Source organism: Polypterus senegalus, chromosome 8, assembly GCF_016835505.1.
Source record: "Polypterus senegalus isolate Bchr_013 chromosome 8, ASM1683550v1, whole genome shotgun sequence".
NCBI classification, from domain to species: Eukaryota; Metazoa; Chordata; class Cladistia; order Polypteriformes; family Polypteridae; genus Polypterus; species Polypterus senegalus.
This window is the reverse complement of record NC_053161.1, coordinates 91,092,318-91,111,944: the sequence shown is the minus strand read 5'-3', so window position 1 is coordinate 91,111,944 and position 19,627 is coordinate 91,092,318. Positions and strand designations below refer to the sequence as shown.

Here is a 19,627-nt window from a genome sequence, read left to right as displayed (position 1 = left end):
ACTGGATGCTGATGTTTAAAAGAATTCAGAAAAAAAGCAAGGAAGACAATTTTTGAATTTTTTAAAACTTTTGATAGTATGTGAAAAAAGCACTTTTACAACAAACTGCTACAGAGCTAAATTTAGACGCACAATGCCATAAATAATCTGATAAATAGTTTATGTAAAATTGATAACAAATGATTACTAACCATTCTCCTCATCTGCAGAATCAAGATTTTGTAAATCATTCTCTTCTGAATCTGTATCACTGTCTTCAGCCTCACTGGAATCTGAAATGCTTGCTTCATCAGAACTTGTTGAACTGTTAACTTCAGAATCAGACCTTTCCTTTTCACTAGCAGGGTTAGAGAGCTTTTCAACAGGTCTATGAAAAGACATTAGATAGTGATTCAGCAAGAGATTTGAGTACTTTATTACATTTTTACACTATTAGAAAGAATCTACAAAAAATCCTAGCTTAATTTAAATCAAATATTTCTGAAATAATAATGCAAGCATGTTACTTTTTCTTTATTACAGCTTCTGCTTTCACTTCATCTTTTTCTTCTGAAACATCTTCACCATCAACATGTGTTTTATCTACCTCCTGGTTTCCTAAAGATAGACAAAAAAACCTGATTACTTTAATCTGCTTCTTCAAAGGTATTAGAAGGGTGCAGAAATTCATGCCAAACATCTAAGTTTAGTTTACTATATTTAAGTAAAAGTGCAAATAAGAGGTCAACAAATTATGTCATAGTGCACACATAGCTCAAAAGGAACTGGCAACTTTTGTTAAAAGTCACTAAATACATCTTACACATATACAAACGTAGCACTTCAGAAACATCCAGAATGCTATGAAGTGTTTTTTCACTGAACTAGTTCAAATTACAGTTGCTTAGAGTAACTGGTAAGTTCTTAATGCTTACAAAAAATAGGCTTTTAAAAATGTTTCAAAAGTCTACGTTCAGGAAATAAGTACCAGATATGATTTAAAACACAATAAAGCTTTTCATCTCCATTTACCTCTTTTTATTGGAAACCATAAAGCACAAACTGCAGTGCCTTGCAGAATAACTCTGCCCCTTCATGTTTTTAAACACTACTCTAGTATGAATGATACAGCCCCTTCAAATCTGCACTTCTAGTATAAACTCACATGGTCAAGAACAACATTTCTAAAGACAAATTGAGCTATTTACTAGCAAGTATCAAGGTCAAAAACAAATTATACTAATTATTTGGCTGACCTGTCTTTTGCCAGGATAACAGCATGATGTGTTTTAGGACTGGTGTCTGTATTGCATATTAGGTTGGATTGTTTTTTTTAGCTCTTCCATGACAGATGCCCCTAAAATTTAATGATGGTTAGCAAAATAGATTTTCTTTGTGTTCTGAATGTTTTTTGTGGTTACATAAGTGGATTTATGTGGAGTTTATTTTTCATAGAGCAGTGAAATATAGCACACTCTATATCAGAAAAGCAACAATAACGTATGCAAATGTATGCAACCTGCTGCATTTGAAGATGACAAAAAAGCTGTTTTAATGTGGTTCAGTGATGTTTGTTTAAGAAACATTACTATTAATGCGGCACTCATTCAAGAAAATGTGTGGTTTCTAAACTCTCTTGGGACCTCCCCCAACTGGACAACACGCTGAAGAGTGTCCCGAAGTGCAATCACCGTGTCTGTGGAAGACAGTTTATCTATTGCCGGGTCAACAGCTGAGCCTGCTGCAGCTCGCCACCAAAGCAAACAGAAAAGATTTCAATGGGTGATGCAAGGCACATTGTAAATGCAGGGAACAGTATTACTTGGCCACTAACCTAGCCACAACCCTTCCTGACTGCTGTAGAGTGGCAGATCACGCTACAGTAAATAACCGTGCTGTTCCAGTTTCAAGCTGAATAAAGCTGGTTTTGCTAAAGTAGAGACTCAGCTTTTTTGGGATCTCAAAAGAGTTCAGAAATCTCACAATATGAAGAAGAAGAAATGGATGACTTGGCTTCTGATTGATAACTGTGCTGCCTACAACATGCTTCCACATTTAGATAATGTTCACGTTGAATTCCTCCCACCCAATTGCACAGCAGTGCTTCAGCCACTGGATTTGTGCATCATTTGCACCCTAAAAAAGTGTATTATCACAAGGAAATACTGAGAAAAATTCTCGTCTACAAAACATAGACAGAAGGAGTTTAAAATTAATGCAAAAGCAGCTATTGAAATGATTGCAAAAGCCTGGACGCAAGTTAAAGCACTAGAGTGACAAATACAGAATCTCATTACTATGAAATTTTCATTACAACAAAATATATTTTAGGTCCCTGGCAGTTCATTGTAACAGAATTTTACCTTTCTCTCTCTCTCTCTCTATGATTTAGATAGGAATATAAATAACAAGCTGGTTGAGTTTGTAGATGATACTAAGATAGGTGGATTGGAAGATAATTTGGAATCTGTTAAATCACTATAGAAGAATTGGACAGCATACAGGCTTGGGCAGATTTGTGGCAGATGAAATATAATGTCAGTAACTGTACAGTAATACACATAGAAAGTAAAAATGTTAGGTCTGAATACATGATGGGATGTTTGAAAATCGAGAGTACACCTTATGAGAAGGTTTTAGGAGTCATAGTGGACTCTATGCTATCAACTTCCCGACAATATTTAGAAGAAATTAAAAAGGCAAACAGAATGTTAAGATATACACTCACCTAAAGGATTATTAGGAACACCAGTTCAATTTCTCATTAATGCAATTATCTAATCAACCAATCACATGGCAGTTGCTTCAATGCATTTAGGGGTGTGGCCCTGGTCAAGACAATCTCCTGAACTCCAAACTGAATGTCAGAATGGGGAAGAAAGGTGATTTAAGCAATTTTGAGCGTGGCATGGTTGTTGGTGCCAGACGGGCTGGTCTGAGTATTTCACAATCTGCTCAGTTACTAGGATTTTCACACACAACTATTTCTAGGGTTTACAAAGAATGGTGTGAAAAGGGAAAAACATCCAGTATGCGGCAGTCCTGTGGGCGAAAATGCCTTGTTGATGCTAGAGGTCAGAGGAGGCCGACTGATTCAAGCTGATAGAAGAGCAACTTTGACTAAAATAACCACACGTTACAACTGAGGTATGCAGCAAAGCAGTTGTGAAGCCACAACACGCACAACCTTGAGGTGGATGGGCTACAACAGCAAAAGACCCCACCGGGTACCACTCATCTCCACTACAAATAGGAAAAAGAGGCTACAATTTGCACGAGCTCACCAAAATTGGACAGTTGAAGACTTGAAAAATGTTGCCTGGTCTGACGAGTCTCGATTTCTGTTGAGACATTCAAATGGTAGAGTCAGAATTTGGTGTAAACAGAATGAGAACATGGATCCCTCATGCCTTGTTACCACTGTGCAGGCTTGGTGGTGGTGGTGTAATGGTGTGGGGGATGTTTTCTTGGCACACTTTAGGCCCCTAGTGCCAATTGGGCATCGTTTAAATGCCACAGGCTACCTGAGCATTGTTTCTGACCATGTCCATCCCTTCATGACCACCATGTACCCATCCTCTGATGGCTACTTCATGCATCTTAATGCACCATGTCACAAAGCTCGAATCATTTCAAATTGGTTTCTTGAACATGACAATGAGTTCACTGTACTAAAATGGCCCCCACAGTCACCAGATCTCAACCCAATAGAGCATCTTTGGGATGTGGAGGAACGGGAGCGTCGTGCCCTGGATGTGCATCCCACAAATCTCCATCAACTGCAAGATGCTATCCTATCAATATGGGCCAACATTTCTAAAGAATGCTTTCAGCACCTTGTTGAATCAATGCCACGTAGAATTAAGGCAGTTCTGAAGGCGAAAGGGGGTCAAACACCGTATTAGTATGGTGTTCCTAATAATCCTTTAGGTGAGTGTATAGTGCCCTGAGTTGTGGAGTACAAGTCCACAAGGAGGTTCTGCTCAAGCTTTATAATGCTTTCTGTGACTTATTTCTTTTGCAAGGTACACATTTTCATATCTTTCATTAAAAATAACTGTGCAAGCAATTATTCCTAAATAGACAGGAGTTTTAATCCAGTACATGTGAAAGGGACAATAATGAAGCACAGGCAGAATACAATTTTATAGACTTATCTTTCATAAGGTAACTTTTTTCCCAATTTGAGGGCCTTACCTTTTGTTTCTTTGGCATGAAAGTTTGGGACAAAAACACAGATTTGTAAGCATGAGTTGCAAACCAACAACATCTGAAATATTTTAAAGGTAACAATTTGCTTTTGCAACAAGGTATGTGGAAATTTTTCAGAATTCAGGAAACTTGACAAAATGCACTTCAGTCAGTGAAGAAAGAGAAATGAACTAGTTTTGAGTGGATTATAAAGGTGCTATGGTCTTTAAAGTGTACCTGAGGGCTAGGCAAGAGTTCAACAATGTTGGAATGATTACTGCAGGCAAAAATGTGACCTTAGCTGTGAGGAAGCAGTGCCACCTGCATCTCCTGAGCTCCTATTACTACAACTAACATCCACAGAGCCTCTGATGCAAGGGATCAGCATTACACTCAAGGGTCTGTCCCTGTCACAACATGATCTGTGCGACATAGTAAGGAGCGTAACATGCTTAATCCAGCAGTGAAGACGCAATGTATAGTGAATCTACACAGAACAACTAAGCACTTTCATAATATTCTCATTATGGACAGCAACTCCTCAAATGAAAATACAGTGAGCTGTGTAAGCACATGCACAGTTCAGATAGGAGCCACTCCATAATAAACAATGTTGAAGTTTTTTGTACTGATTGCTGCATACCAATTGGATACAGACATCATGCAAGTCACGCAAGTACGGCATAATTATTCATGTATGCTTGAAAAAGATCAGGGAGCACCATAAAGTGTGAGGCCGATACACTTATAGTACATAAGTTTTTAAATTCTGCAGATCAGCTAATGACATTCCCATCCAACATTAGCTGCTACAGCTCTGTGATGTCACGTTGGCTTCATGGGGCTCTGGGAAACAAACGTTCACCTAAGCCAAGGCAAAATTTGGCTGACAGGGTCATTGGCAAACCAGGGAAATTTGTAAAGAAAAATGCACACAAGGCAGCAGAAATACTACTAATAGCACAAAAACAATGTTGCATTATCAATGCCATGAATTATCAATAATTAAAAGGCACTGGTAATAGTTAAGTAACTAATCACCATAAGCAATAGAATTTTTGTAAAAACTTTTGTCATGCTACAATATTTCAAAGCATTTTTCAGATAACATTTTCTAAGAAGCTTCCACAGGCTGAACAGGGCACACAAATTAAAATGTCAGAATATAATATACTATAGTTAAAACAGCAAAAAATAAAAATTAGCTCACAGGTTAAGGGTACAAAGCAAATATTCAGCCATCAGCCTTATATGATGCAGACTGAGGTCAAGAACCAAACAGGTGAGTTAAGTCTTATGCCGAAGTATTAACAATATTTTATGAACCTAAATCAGTTATTATAGTGTCTTGAAAGCTTTTGAGTTAAAAAATAGTCAACACATAATTACCAACACTCAATCAGAGTAAAACTCTGTATGTTCAATTCATCATAATAACTATTCATGGTGGCTCTAAAATCCATACTGACCCCTACTCTCTCTTCTGTTTCTTTTTCCGTTTTTTTACAGGCCACCACCACCTACTCAAAGCATCATGATGCTCCAACAATGATGGATGAATTAAAATCCATAAGTCTACGTGACCATCATCATCAAGTCATTCCGTGAGAACCCTAAATCCAAAGAGGACTTTTTAATTTATGTTAGGTAGAATGCCCAGAGGGCACTGGGCAGTCTAATGGTCTGGAATCCCTACAGATTTTATTTTTTTCTCCAGCCATCTGGAGTTTTTTTTTTCTGTCCACCCTGGCCATTGGACCTTACTCTTATTCTATGTTAATTAATGTTGGCTTATTTTATTTTCTTACTGTGTCTTATTTTTCTATTCTTCATTATGTAAAGCACTTTGAGCTACTGTTTGTATGAAAATGTGATATATAAATAAATGTTGTTGTTGATGTACTTACGTGAACAAGATGCTACATATTTGTCCTTTGCTATCACCCAGTCCACAGCTACTGGTCTACCTGTTAAAGAATATAAATTGCATTTCATTACTACCAAGAAAATACCTCTTTCCAAATAGCATTTTACTGCAGGGATAGAAAACAGTTAACCAAAACTAAAGCCAACTATACTTGTAATATGGGTACAGTAAAGAAGTTTTTGGGAAACCAATATGGATGCAAATGTGTATATTATTTGTCACATAAAACTACAAAAAAACAATATTATATTTAATTTGGATATAAAACTAGATATTTTTTTCCTTATTATGGTATTGCTTCATTTTTATTAATTAAATTAATACTAGTTTATGTCACAAAATGGCTTTTGTACTAATGCACTATGATCAGGTTTTATACTGTTTCAAGCCAGGTCAGAAACACAAATGATATTACAAACACTGGTTGGACAATGGACTACTGTCTTTTGTAAAAGAATGGAAGGATGCCTTTGCATTTCTTGTGTTTATACATTTAAAAAAATGTATTCACTGCTATTGTAGCAAAAAAAAAATGTTTTTTACTGTACCCAGAGATATGTACCAGATGCATATAAAACAATACCTCCAAATACTAACACACACCAGTGTGCTTTTAATTACAACATACATATCTGTATATTAACATGACTCAATGTGCAAGGCTGCAGAAATACTAACATTATTTAATCCAGTATAGCAACAACACTGTATTACAAAAATCATTTAGCCAGGTTTGATGCCTAAGTTTGAATAATTTATAGGCACTGTCACCTAGCTATGCATTCTGAGCATGGAATGAAACATTGTAGCTGAGAACTTCTTGCATTAAAGTTAACTGACACCATCTACAACAATCATGTGAATAAAACATAGATAAATGTTACCAAGCTGTATCACACTGTAGGATGATTATGGGTTCTCAGACAGTTAGACAACAGGTTTAGTGACATTAGACCTTGGGTGCTGGTAGCTGGGATACTCACAAGCCCTCAGCATTGGAATGAGTATGGACTTTATTTGCTTGTATTAATAAATCCCTGTAAGACCTGGTGTCACAAAATTACAACATCACATTTAACTCTCACAAAAACATTTCATTGTTTTCTTTTTTTTTGAAAGACCACATTTGCATAGTCAATGGGTCCTATTGTTTAGCTTTGCAATGTCATTGGATGGTGGAGGTTTACATAGGTCTGGCCATAAGGCCATGAATTCATACAACCTGCAAACTTTCCTGGAAGCACATCTCCTTTTTTCATTGGACTGGATATTTCAGCATTGAAGTAAGTAAAATCCCTGAAATATTTTTTTGTGATTGTTAGAATGTATAACTCATGTAAATGTTAAGTTATGGTGGAATGCATGCATCAAATTTGATTTATATCTTGTTATATCTTTGTTGCAATTTTCCAACGTTGGGTGAAAGTGGTAGTCAAAATAGCATATGCACCTTGCACAGTACATGTTGTCATTGCAACTCTCTTATGCTTAGATAAAGCATTAATATATACAGAAATACAATATATTTGACTGTTATATTACACAATGTGTAAATGTGTGTTATTTGTCATAATTTATAGTTTAGACAAGATTTGAGTAATTCTGAATCTATGAATTATTTCTGATTGTTGTATTTCAAGCTCTTTCAGTACCAGTATTTGAAACTGTACCTGTATGTTATCAGTAAAAAAAATAGTTAATTGGGATTTTCTTGGCTTTCTTTGTTTGCCCATATATCTGCTTGTTGCAAAAGACAGACAATGGTTTTGGAAAGCTTTGGGAGGATGATGCAGATGCAAAAGTTTTGGAAAGTGAGGATGCAACTATTTTGGGGGGGTTGCATGTATGATACATTGTTCAGGGACAGGTGTGAATGTTCTGGAAAGCTGGAATGTAATTGCTCTTGGGGAGTGCATGTATGGTACATTGTTCAGGGATGGGTGTGAATGTTCTGGAATGTGGGGATGTAAGTGGCCTGAAATTATTCATACTTGATCATACTTTAAACTCTTACTACTATTTCCATTAGAGAATGCGAAGCAAAGAAACTTGTCTTCATTGGGTATTTCAATTCCACCCGAGGGGGTAAACGTTAACATTATACAAAGTTATCGTCTGTTTTACCTGCATTTTTATCACTCTTTAATATTTTTTTTTATCAGTATGCTGCTGCTGGAGTATGTGAATTTCCCCTTGGGATTAATAAAGTATCTATCTATCCTTGATGCTGTACTAAATGGAGAGACTGAAGTTGAGATGGAATCAGACACCAGTGATTCAAGTGATGAGGAGGTGGATGAAACTGCTGATGAAGTGGGCAAAAAGAAATAGACACTCACTGATTGTCCAACTGATGATGAGGAGGCCATTGATACAACCAAACTAAGCCAACCAACAAAACAAACTCTGCCCTGGAATCGGTAACACTGGCTGAAAAAGGACTTCATCAGTCCTGATACCAGTTTCTCTGGTCGAGACATCACCAGTGGTGATGTTTCCCTCCACACAACATTAGAATACTTTCGGAGTTTTGTGTTAGAAGACATGATTCAGGCTCTGACAAAAGACACAAATCAATACAGCTTTCAAAAGACTGGATCATCTATTAACACAAATACTAAGGAGATTGAACAGATGATTGGCATTTACCTGAAGATGGGCTTAATGCAATTGGCTGGAGTCCGTATGTACTGGGAGGCAGACACAACGTATACCCCTGTTTCTGCTGTAATGTCATGCAACAGATACCAGTCTCTGTTTACATCATTACATTTTGTCAACAACCAAGAAGAAAGACAAACTGTGGAAACTTAGACCATGGCTTGATTCATTCAGAGCGAAATGTCTGCAGGTGGTCCCTGAAGAGCACAACTCTGCGGATGAGATGATGATGATTCCATCCATGGTATCAAGCAGTACATGAGAGGCAAACCACACTCATGGGGCTTCAAAATGTGGGTACAAACTGGAATCTCCGGTATGCTCTGTGACTTTGACGTGTACCAAGGCAGTGCTGATGGCACATAAGCCAAATCTGAACTTGGAGAGTCAGGTGATGTTGTAATGAAGCTTGCATCCACACCTCAAGAACATCAGAACTACAAGGTCTATGCAGACAACTACTTCACCTGTGTCCCATTAGTGGTTCAGCTCCTTGTTTGTAGAATTCAATATGTGGGAACAGCCAGGCAAGTTTTCTTACCCAACTGTAACCTTCAAGATGAGAACAGCTTGAAGAAAGAGGGGAGAGGAAGCTTTGACACCAAAGTGGAGGCAAACCACAACATCTGTGCTGTCAAATGGTATGACAACAGGGCAGTCACACTTGTGTCATCCTTTGCTGGTCCACAACCAGTGCAAAAGTTCCATCACTGGAACAAAGCCCCCAAATCCTACACTGAAGTTGAGAGGCCTTATATTGTGGGTGCCTACAACAAGTACATGGGTGGTGTGGATTTGTTGGACTAATTTTCAGAGAAGTACAAGTTCCCCTTGAAATCAAGTCGCTGGTACACATACTGTACATCTTCTGGCACACTATCATCCATGCTGTGGTCAACGCCTGGCTTCTCTATAAACAGGACTTTAAAGCTCTCAATTTTCCAAAGAAAGAGATGCTGAACAGGAGACAGTTTCTGGCATAGTTAGCAACTTCTCTGATCCTGGTAAAAATCAATTTCTACAGTTTTCCACATTAAATATTTCACTGAATATAATGTTTTAATGTATGTTTGACATTATAATTAATTACTTTCTTATCTAATTCAGACAAACACAGTTGATGGAAGTCCACCAAATGTGGTCCTACCCAAGAGGTCATGCAAACCATCGGAAGATGTGCGCTGGGACATAGTTGCACATTTCCCAGTGAAAACAAACACAGTGCACTGCAGACACTGCGCAAAAGGAAACACAAATACACTCTTGCAGGAAGTGCGATCTCTGATTCTGCTTTTCTGAGGAGAGAAACTGCTTTCTGGAGTACCACTACAAGTGAATACTGAACAGTGTTTCTTTGACAGTTTTCATTTCATTTTGTGCATAATATTTTCATTCCATTTCTTAAATAGATTATGATTCATAGAAATATGACTGCTGTGTGATTATTATTCATAATATTTACTGTTAAAGTCCTTTGAAAGCTAATCACACTCGGCTGGACCCTTGGTTGTTCTGTATATTTGATCTGACAGCATGAGTGCAAATGGCCAAATTCTGCTTCCAGCTAGGCCCAATGTGGAAATATTATGTTTCCCTAAAAACTTACTAATACACAATTAAAAAAAATATATATATGTATTATTTGTATCAGAGGCCTTCTACAACAATATCTGACAGGTGAAAACATTTTTTCTTTTTTCTATATTTGGGTCTTACATGTTAGAGACAATGGACCAGGGTCTTACATTTTAGAGACAATGGACCAGAGAGAGAGAGAGAGAGAGAGAGAGAGACTGGGACTTGGCAGTGCTCAAAAATTCCACAAGATGGGCTGGAGGCTAATGCTGGAGTTAATTCTCACCTGATCAATTTAGTCTGTAACAATTTTGATTTTTAACAACAGATAATGGATAGAATATGAAAGCAATACCACACCCTGAAATGCAATTTGCTGTATTAGAGTTTTTCATGAGTATCAATATTCTTACCTTTTATTTCCTTTAGATTCATAGCAGCCAATGCTCTACTAGCTTCTTGAACATTTTTGAAGAGTACAAAGGCAAACCCACGCATTTTCCCATCTAAATCAAATCATCGATACAAAATCAATAATTATATTATACTGAAATGCATGACACATTTAAATAATTTCATAAAAATGAAACATGTTTTCCAGTAATGTAAGAATTTCAGAGTCACCTGTTTTCCTAGGAAGAGTCACATCAAGGACTGTCCCATATTTAGAGAATGTTTCTTTTAAATCATCTTCGGTGCACTGTGATAGGCAAGTAGTGTACAGATTAATATAATCATATTTTCAATTAATTGTGTCAGTCCAGATATTTTTTTTCTCTCCATCTTACCTTAAAGCTGAGATTTCTGATAATTAACCTTGATTTCAATTTGCTTTTCTTTTTAACACATTGAAATTTTGACTCCTTTGGAACTTTCTTTGTCTCTAAAATGAAAGATGAAAAAGTGTGTTGTAGCTGTTTATTATTAATTATTTGAAAAGAATTTTAATATATCAGAATTTTGAAATTTAAAATACTGTATACAGAAATCAGTATATTCTATATCAAAAACAAACTGCTAGATTCCACACTTGCAAGAAAAAATACTGACCATCGTCCACTTGAGGCAATTTGTGAAGACAAAATACTGTTAATTAAACTCATATTTAAACATACAGGGCCAGAGGGTAACTGGTCCTGTCTGGCTTGTCTTTTGTAATTATAAAATATACATCTATGCATACACATTAGGTTAACTGGTGATTTTAACCTAACATGTGTGGGTAGGTGTGTAAATAGGTCCTAGGAAGGACTGGCACCCTGTCTAGCACTGGTTACTACTACCTTGAGGCCAGTGTAGCCAGAAAAAGCTCCTACCTCCAATGACCCTAAATTGCATTAAATTCATCCATACTGTATGGATATAGAAACTGAACTTCTGAAGTTTAGAAGGAATGAAGCCATGTAACAATGCTTTCTGAGTTATACTAGCTTTGATCATGAATTAACAGGTGTAGTTGACAGGGAGTTGGGAGGCACTGGGCAACAATCTTGGAAGAGGAATGAGATAACTGTGAATGTTGTGTTTTGTTGGTATTCTGGAAGAGAAGGTGTTTTATCAAATAAAAATCATTTACTTGAACAGAGTGTTGTGCTGTGTATCACTGTGTCTTTGGTTTATATGAAGTCACATTTATCAGAGAAATTAGCCAAAGTGTTTTTAGCAGCAAATATGCTGGATTTGCAGGTAACCTTGTTCAGTGAACATTTTCCTGGAAATTTACCACGTGGCCAGCTTAAGCTAACATTTTCTTCCAAGCACCCCATTATGCTTTGTAAATGTATGTATGTTTACTGTAAGATCATGCAGACATGGCTATCACTGGATTGCAACGACACAAGAAAAAAAAAAAGCCATATAGTGCTTGACAATGCTGCACAATATTTTGCCCGCCTCCATCTGTACTCTTTTCACCAAGGGGAAACTCCATCCGCGATCAATTGAACCCCAAAACCCAGCTATTTGATTGATGCAATGTAGGTAGTCAGTGAACTTAATGAAGCCACAAAAGGCTTGAAAAAACACTGCTGCATTTAAATTAATAAACTATTAAAACAAACTTGTATTTTCATTTGAGGCGTACATCAGCTGACCATAATGAGAATATTACCAGAACTGTCACCGGTTATACCAATTATAGAACTCTGGTCCCTTTGCACTGCATTGCTAATCATGCATACAAATTAGCCATGTGCCCACCTAATGCTGCTGGGTTCCTTTATCAGTAATACTAAGTGAACCGGTTAGGACTACGGATAATTACTTTAAATTGAGAGCTTACTGAACCAAAACGAACTGGAATAAAATATCGTATTTTTCTCAACTGTAAGTGACTAAGCCAAGATTTCTTTGAGTTCAGAAAAGAAATAAAAATGGGCGCTGAAATAATGTTGTTTGCTATATAAAAGGAACTATACTAATAAAAGGCAAAGCACTGACTGACTTACTGACTCACTAATTCTCCAAGTTCCCATGTAGGTAGAAGGCTGAAATTTGGCAGGCTCATTCCTTACAGCTTCCTTACAAAAGTTGGGCAGGTTTCATTTTGAAATTCTATGCGTAATGGTCATAACTGGAAGCTATTTTTCTCCATTTACTGTAATGGAGTTGAGCTCGAAAGCCGTGGGGGCGGAGTTTCGTGTGACATCATCACGCCTCCCACGTAATCGTGTGAACTGACTGTCAACGCAGTATGTAGAAAACCAGGAAGAGCTCAAAAAAGTGCTGAAGAAAACATGCATTATATAATTGAGAAGGCAGCGAAACAATAAGAAGCGAGCGACATATACAACCATATTCATGAGTGCTGCTACTTCGGAAACAAAGCACGGTGTAAACCTACACTTTAAATTAAGTTCATAGACAGGCTGCCGCTGGCGTTTGTCATGCCAACGGGTAATGCGGGATACAAGTTTAATGAGAGGATGCAGGATATAAACGAGAGTTTTGATCACTTTGTAACTAAGTTAAAATTGCACGTGAAGGGCTGCTGTGCTTATGCAAATTCCGAGAGACTGGGTTTGTGGAGGATTAACAGTTAAGGCAGGTCAGGGAGTCACTTCATCATCTCCCCTCCCATTCACCTCTTTTCACTCTGAGCTGAGCTCTGCAGCTAACGCAGTGTTACGACTTTGTGACGCTGCCACCAAATACTCACAGAAAAATCCACAAGTTAATACACATGCTGTCTCTACAGTTTCTCCACACTGAATCCTCCAGGCACTACTTACAAAAGGTTACATTGACAATCGTGTTACGTTATTTTTAAAATATTTCCTTTTCTTAGCACAAGCACAGCTGAGAAGCTTCGATGCATATGCTCCATAACGCGTTAAAAAATCACGCATTTAATCACACTTTGCAATACAAGGAAAGGGGAACTTCTGTCAATGCATGATTTCATGGTACACCGATTACAGCGCTTCCCGATTCATTTACCCTCGCACACCCTTGGTTTGAGAAGAAGTATGAAAAAATGAGGTTAACACAGAAAAACAGATCACCAATTGAAGCTTCAAGTCTAGCTTAATGTGCTGCAAGTTATTGCGAAGCTAGCCCACACAATGCCAAAGAGAAAAGTTGATTCTGAAAATAGAGCCTTTAAAAACCGATGGGAGGCTGAGTATATGTTTACTGACATTGCCGGTAAATCCGTATGTCTCATCTGTGGAGCTAATGTGGCTGCAATTACAGAATTTAATCTAAGAAAGCACTATGAGACAAAACATCAGGATAACGTGAAAGACCTGAATGCAATGCAGAAGATACAGAAAGCAGAAGAGTTAAAGAAGAATCTGACACTTCAGCAGACATTTTTACCCATGCAAAATCACAAAGTGATTTCAAGTGAAGCTGCTTTTATGGGAGACAAATGCACCAGTGCAACTTGCCCCACTTTCCCTGTTGCCAAGTAATGTTGAACCAAGTCGGCACAACGGTGTTCCCAAATACGCACTTTGCTGATAAACTGAGCGCACTGCGCACTGAGTTCGCACGGCGCTTTGAAGAACAAAAAAAGAATTTTGAGTTGTTTCGCAACCCATTTGCCGTCGATGTGGAAACTGCACCTGTGCAGATTCACATGGAGGTGATTAAGCTGCAGTGTAATGGCACACTGAAGGCAAAGTACGATACTGCAGGGCCCGCACAGTTTATTCACTCCATTCCCGCAGAAATGCTCCAGCTCCGTCTACATGCGGCTCGAACCTTGTGCATGTTTGGTAGCACATATCTATGTGAGAAGCTCTTCTCAGTGATGAATAACAAAACAGCACACAGGAGTCGCCTCACTGATGAGCACCTACAGTCCATCCTGAGAATCTCCACAACACAGAACCTCACACCAAACATAAACGAACTTATTGACAAAAAAAGATGCCAGGCGTCCAGCTCTGATAAAATGACATAAGAGCAAAGACAACTGAATGATTTGATTTGTTATTGCTGAAAAGAACACATTTTATTTATATTTCCAGGTTTTGTTATGCAGCATGTTCATATTTGAATTTGTATAATTTTGACAGGATATATTTTTATGGAGAGCAAAATATTTAGGGATATTTAAAATTTAACTTAATTTTTTATATAAAATTACATAAGAGTAAAGAAATTTGAATGTTTGTTTTTTTAACGTTTACTTTATTTCTAACTTGTATAATTTAGACAGGATATATTTTTATGGAGAGCAAAATATTATGTTATTTAAGGTTTGAGTTGATTTATTCCAGAATAATATTCCTGTCTGTTTTTATTCATATTTATGTTCAAAAAAGTTAAGTTTTAAAAGTTTTAAAGTTTTAAAAGTTTAGTTTTAGTGTGTTCAATAAATGTTTATCCTGTTCGCCCGACCTAAAGTGTGTTTTGGATTTTGGCCCCCTGTGCAATTGAGTTTGACACCCCTGATTTAGTCGACAGAAATATCTTTGGTTGGAATGTAAGGCGAATTTACTCTTTACATTTGTATGGTGAAGAAAAATTTATGCAATGATGCCTACATTTAACTTCCATTCCTACCAAAGATATTTCTGTCGACTAAATAAAATTCCTTCTATTTAAAAGAATGTATGTATATATGTATGTATATTATATATATGTTTATATGTGTGTGTGTGTGTATGTATATATGTAGATATGTATGTATATGTGTGTATATATATGTGTATATGTATGGATATGTATATACAGTATATATGTTTATATGTGTGTGTGTGTATATATATATATATATATATATATATATATATATGCCAGCAACACTCATGACAATGACAACACAATTACATTGTCAACCATGTTACGTTATTATTAAAATGTTTCCTTTTCATTACTTCTTTAACACACTACTTCTCCACTGCGAAGCGCGGGTATTTTGCTAGTTAATTATATATGTCTCCTCACTAGTAGGATTTTTAAAAAGTCCTATACTTTGTGCAAACGTTCTGCAAAACCTAGAACCTACCTAGAGCTCTTTACGTTGCATCGCAAATTTTGGGAAAAACCGCGACATTTTTGGCCGCAACAATCACAGAAAAACTCATAGTGTCTGATTAATGTCGTGCGGACTACCGATCGTGTCAACGAGTTTTGCCGCTTGGCGATTTCAGTAGGGCGCACAATGGACCGTTTCATCGACCGAAAGGATGACGGCTATCTGTAAATAAAAATAGCAGAACGTAAATCTTTTGACAACAATGTGTAGCAATTAAGCAAAAGAGCGCTAGTGAAGATCAAATACCAACCTATAAGACAGGCATAAAATACCAGCATTAAGTAAGTTGGAGAAATAATACTCCTACTACATATAAAAAATGCTCTAACTAGACACTGAATAGTTTATTTGCAAAACGTATGTACAATATTAAAAAACAGCATAACACAGTGTAACAAATAATAAAACAAAGACTTTCATACCTTTCTTTTTCTGATCCGATTTCTTTTTTGCAATCGACACGTTTATTTTCAAACCATCATACTCTTTGACGGTTTTCAAAGCTTGCTCCGAGTCCTCCGGCAATGAAAAGGTGACATACCCATAGCCTTTGCATTTACCGCTACCTAGACAAAATACAAACTGAAGTATGTAATTCTCAATCAGGGCATTAACAGCTTTAGTTAAAATATCTTCAATAACCTTAACTTTACATTCATCGAAAACTACTTATTCACATTACAGATCTACATTTAACAAACTGTATATGCCAACAAACTTATACGAATCGCACCAGCGGAACACATAAATCATTTTCAGTGCATTTTAATATCTGCATTAAATAGTTTAAATATACCTTTCTCCTTCACGACGAAGCATTCTCTAACTGGTCCAATGTCGCTAAACACTTCTTCAAGGCGGGCGCTAGTTGCAGAATCCGGCAAATTTCGAACAAACAATGTCGTGCTGGCCTTTGCCATTGTAACCTACGATACGTCAAGATCAGTAAAATGGGAAAACGAACAGCTCATTAATTCTGTATGAAATATCTCACCGTTGCTGTGGTTAAATGTATGAACTTTGCTCTTTTAAATCGAATATTATACGAACGATTTCATTATTTAAGAGGCAGCAGTATAGCTTTTGTATTCTGATGCCTTAACTTAATGTATTTTATTAGCTCTGTCAAGTGTAAAAATACAGCTGATCAAGTAAAATGTTTATAAACAACCTATCACTCGAAACGCGTGTTGAAACACGGAGGTCGCCATGTTGAAATCAAACCGGAAGTTCAAGGCACACTTAGGCAGCAATGTCCTGTACGATGATTTTTTCCATCCCGGTAGATAAAACAGAAGAGGAACTTAAGAGTTCCTACTTTCGTTCCCACTGTATATTAGTGGTACCTTCTTTACGGGAATTACTGGGGATTAACGATGGACTGACTAATTTAGAATTAATACCGACATTTAAGATTACTTCATTTTTCAGTAATTAATGCTTTGCATACTTACATCAATGGCGTTATCCTTTTCTGCACTTTGATTTTCCTTTAGGTGTACTCTTTGACTATTGCACATATTTTGAATTTGGTCAAAAGTTGAAGCTGTAGTTTTCTTAATAATGCTATGACAGTGGAGAGATTGGAGAGATGAGTAGTAATTTACTGTAATTATAACATGCATAGGGCTCAGAAATAGCACGTTATCATTCCGAAATCTGAAACTAAACACTGAACATTACCCCCTATAATCCCAAGAGGCTTGAGTGCCTCGTATTCCCTGGCCGATTATCTCAAATTTACCTTCTCTGACAGGGATGGTGTATGAGCAATAGTGAGGAGTTAAAAAATACTAACCAGATATGCTATGTTTGCAGTCACCTCTATACACAGCATTGGCAGTGAAATCAAATGTTTTCATTGGTGGTGGTCTGTTCTTACTCTAAAGTTAAACTATGGAACAGACCCTAATTAGATGGAAAGATTGCCAGTGCGTACTGTACGCTGTGTTATTCCTTTTGTAGCATTACTTGTATGGATATTAAATATCAATCAATACATACAAATAAATTAAAATGCAAATTAAATAGTCACAGAAACAAGCATAAATTAGCATGGGCCAGTCATTGTGACCATCTTCATCACTGTGCACTATAGCAGTCTAATTACAGAGGATCAGAAATAGCTTGAATAGCATGTGCTGCTTCAGACATCTCTTCAAAACTTTATAACCACACAAGAGAATGTGAAGCATCATGTTTCGCTGCCTTGGTTTCATCATTATAATAAACTGTAACTATAACGGGTATTATGGTGCCTCAAAGATGGAATGTTATGGGTTCAAACCAGTGTCAGTGACCTGGTGCACTGTCTGTGTAATGCTGAAATCGAATGAAGAAGTCTACACAAGATTATTTTCCTATGGCTGTAGTCAGTAATTGATGAAATGTTTTTATTTGGTAAAATATTCAAATGGGGATGGGCAGTCCTTTGGCCTTGTAATGCCTTGCTCTGGGGTACTTAACTACAGTCCTAGAGGTCTGTAATGGCTACACGTTTTTGCCTTAACCGGTTTCTTAATTAGAAGCTGTTTATTTAAGCAATAAAGCAATATGTTTGTTTGGGATTGGTTTTAGTTAATGCGTTTGTTACAATTCAGAACACTTGATTATTTTAGTGTAAAACGGGTGCATTTAAGCTGTAATTGTTGCCTGTTTTCATCACTTAATAAAAAAAGTGCATATGACAAAGGAACCACCAGCTCTCCAGCTTCTATTTAAACCTCTGTAGCATCAAGAAGTATCTGTGTTATGAAATCATTTTCCAACCCGCTAAATCCTAATAGAGGGTCACAGGGGTCTGCTGGAGCCAATCCCAGTCAACACAGGGCGCAAGGCAGGAACAAATCCCAGGCAGTACACACTAGGGACAATTTAGATTCACCAATGCACCTAACCTGCATGTCTTTGGGCTGTGGGAGGAAACCGGAGTATCCGGAGGAAACCCACGCAGACACGGGAAGAACATGCAAAGTTCACGCAGGGAGGACCCAGGAAGCAAACCCAGGTCTCCTTACTGCGAGGTAGCAGCGCTAACACTGTGCAGTGCTGCCCGTGTTAATGAAATATTTTGATTTAAATCAGACATAATGGAAGTACCTCAAAATATATGGATAAAGTTATAGGAAAAAAAAGACAAAATTTTTTCCTTGGTAGAATGAAAACACTAACACTATTATGTTTCATTACCTATTAGGCCCGATTTCTAATTATGAAACTGGTTGTAACGAAAATCTGAAGCCACTGTGGATCTCAGAAGACGGTAATTGATGACTCTGTACTGAATTTTTATTTTCTTCAGCATCTTCACCAGCTGGTCTTGCTTTCCTCTCTTTCCTCTTTATTTATTAACTGGGGCATTTCATTTTCATTTCAATAGTTTTCAGAAACACTTTAATTGCTCTTTAAACCTGTTGACTTATCATGTATTAAATGTATAACATTTTTGAGCTGCATACTTTTGTTGCATACTTTTACTTACAGAGTCCCAAAGCTGTGGAATGATCTACCTGCTACTATAAGAGGCATCCCTTTAGTCTCAGCTTTTAAATCCTGGCTGAAAACTAACTACTTCAGTTTAACATATCCTCAGTACAGCTGCTGATTAGAAATACATACTGCATCTGTATATGTTAGTCATTTGTATAAAAATGTAAGTAACACAATAATTATGAACTATTACTAACCTTCTTTTATCATTTTCTTCTTGGTGTCCTTCTGTGGCACTTGATACCACTGCTCTACTGCCAAGCTGTTTTCCTGCCCTTGGAAAAACGCCTGAGATACTGGTAACTTTGGAATCATCA

General features: G+C 37.1%; 1 protein-coding gene across 1 annotated transcript in view; it reads right to left on the bottom strand.

The window, feature by feature from the left end:
• Window positions 1-17,039, bottom strand: part of rbm28 (RNA binding motif protein 28) — an 83,964-nt gene extending 66,925 nt beyond the window's left edge. Inside the window, exons 1-8 of the mRNA XM_039761449.1 lie at window positions 16,618-17,039; window positions 16,244-16,387; window positions 11,122-11,216; window positions 10,958-11,033; window positions 10,747-10,839; window positions 6,078-6,137; window positions 507-597; window positions 192-367 (exon numbers count right to left, since the gene is read on the bottom strand). Of these exons, the coding sequence (XP_039617383.1) occupies window positions 192-367; window positions 507-597; window positions 6,078-6,137; window positions 10,747-10,839; window positions 10,958-11,033; window positions 11,122-11,216; window positions 16,244-16,387; window positions 16,618-16,741 (859 nt within the window). The 5' untranslated portion in view covers window positions 16,742-17,039. The remainder of the gene's footprint in view (window positions 1-191; window positions 368-506; window positions 598-6,077; window positions 6,138-10,746; window positions 10,840-10,957; window positions 11,034-11,121; window positions 11,217-16,243; window positions 16,388-16,617) is intronic.
• Window positions 17,040-19,627: the final 2,588 nt, after the last annotated feature.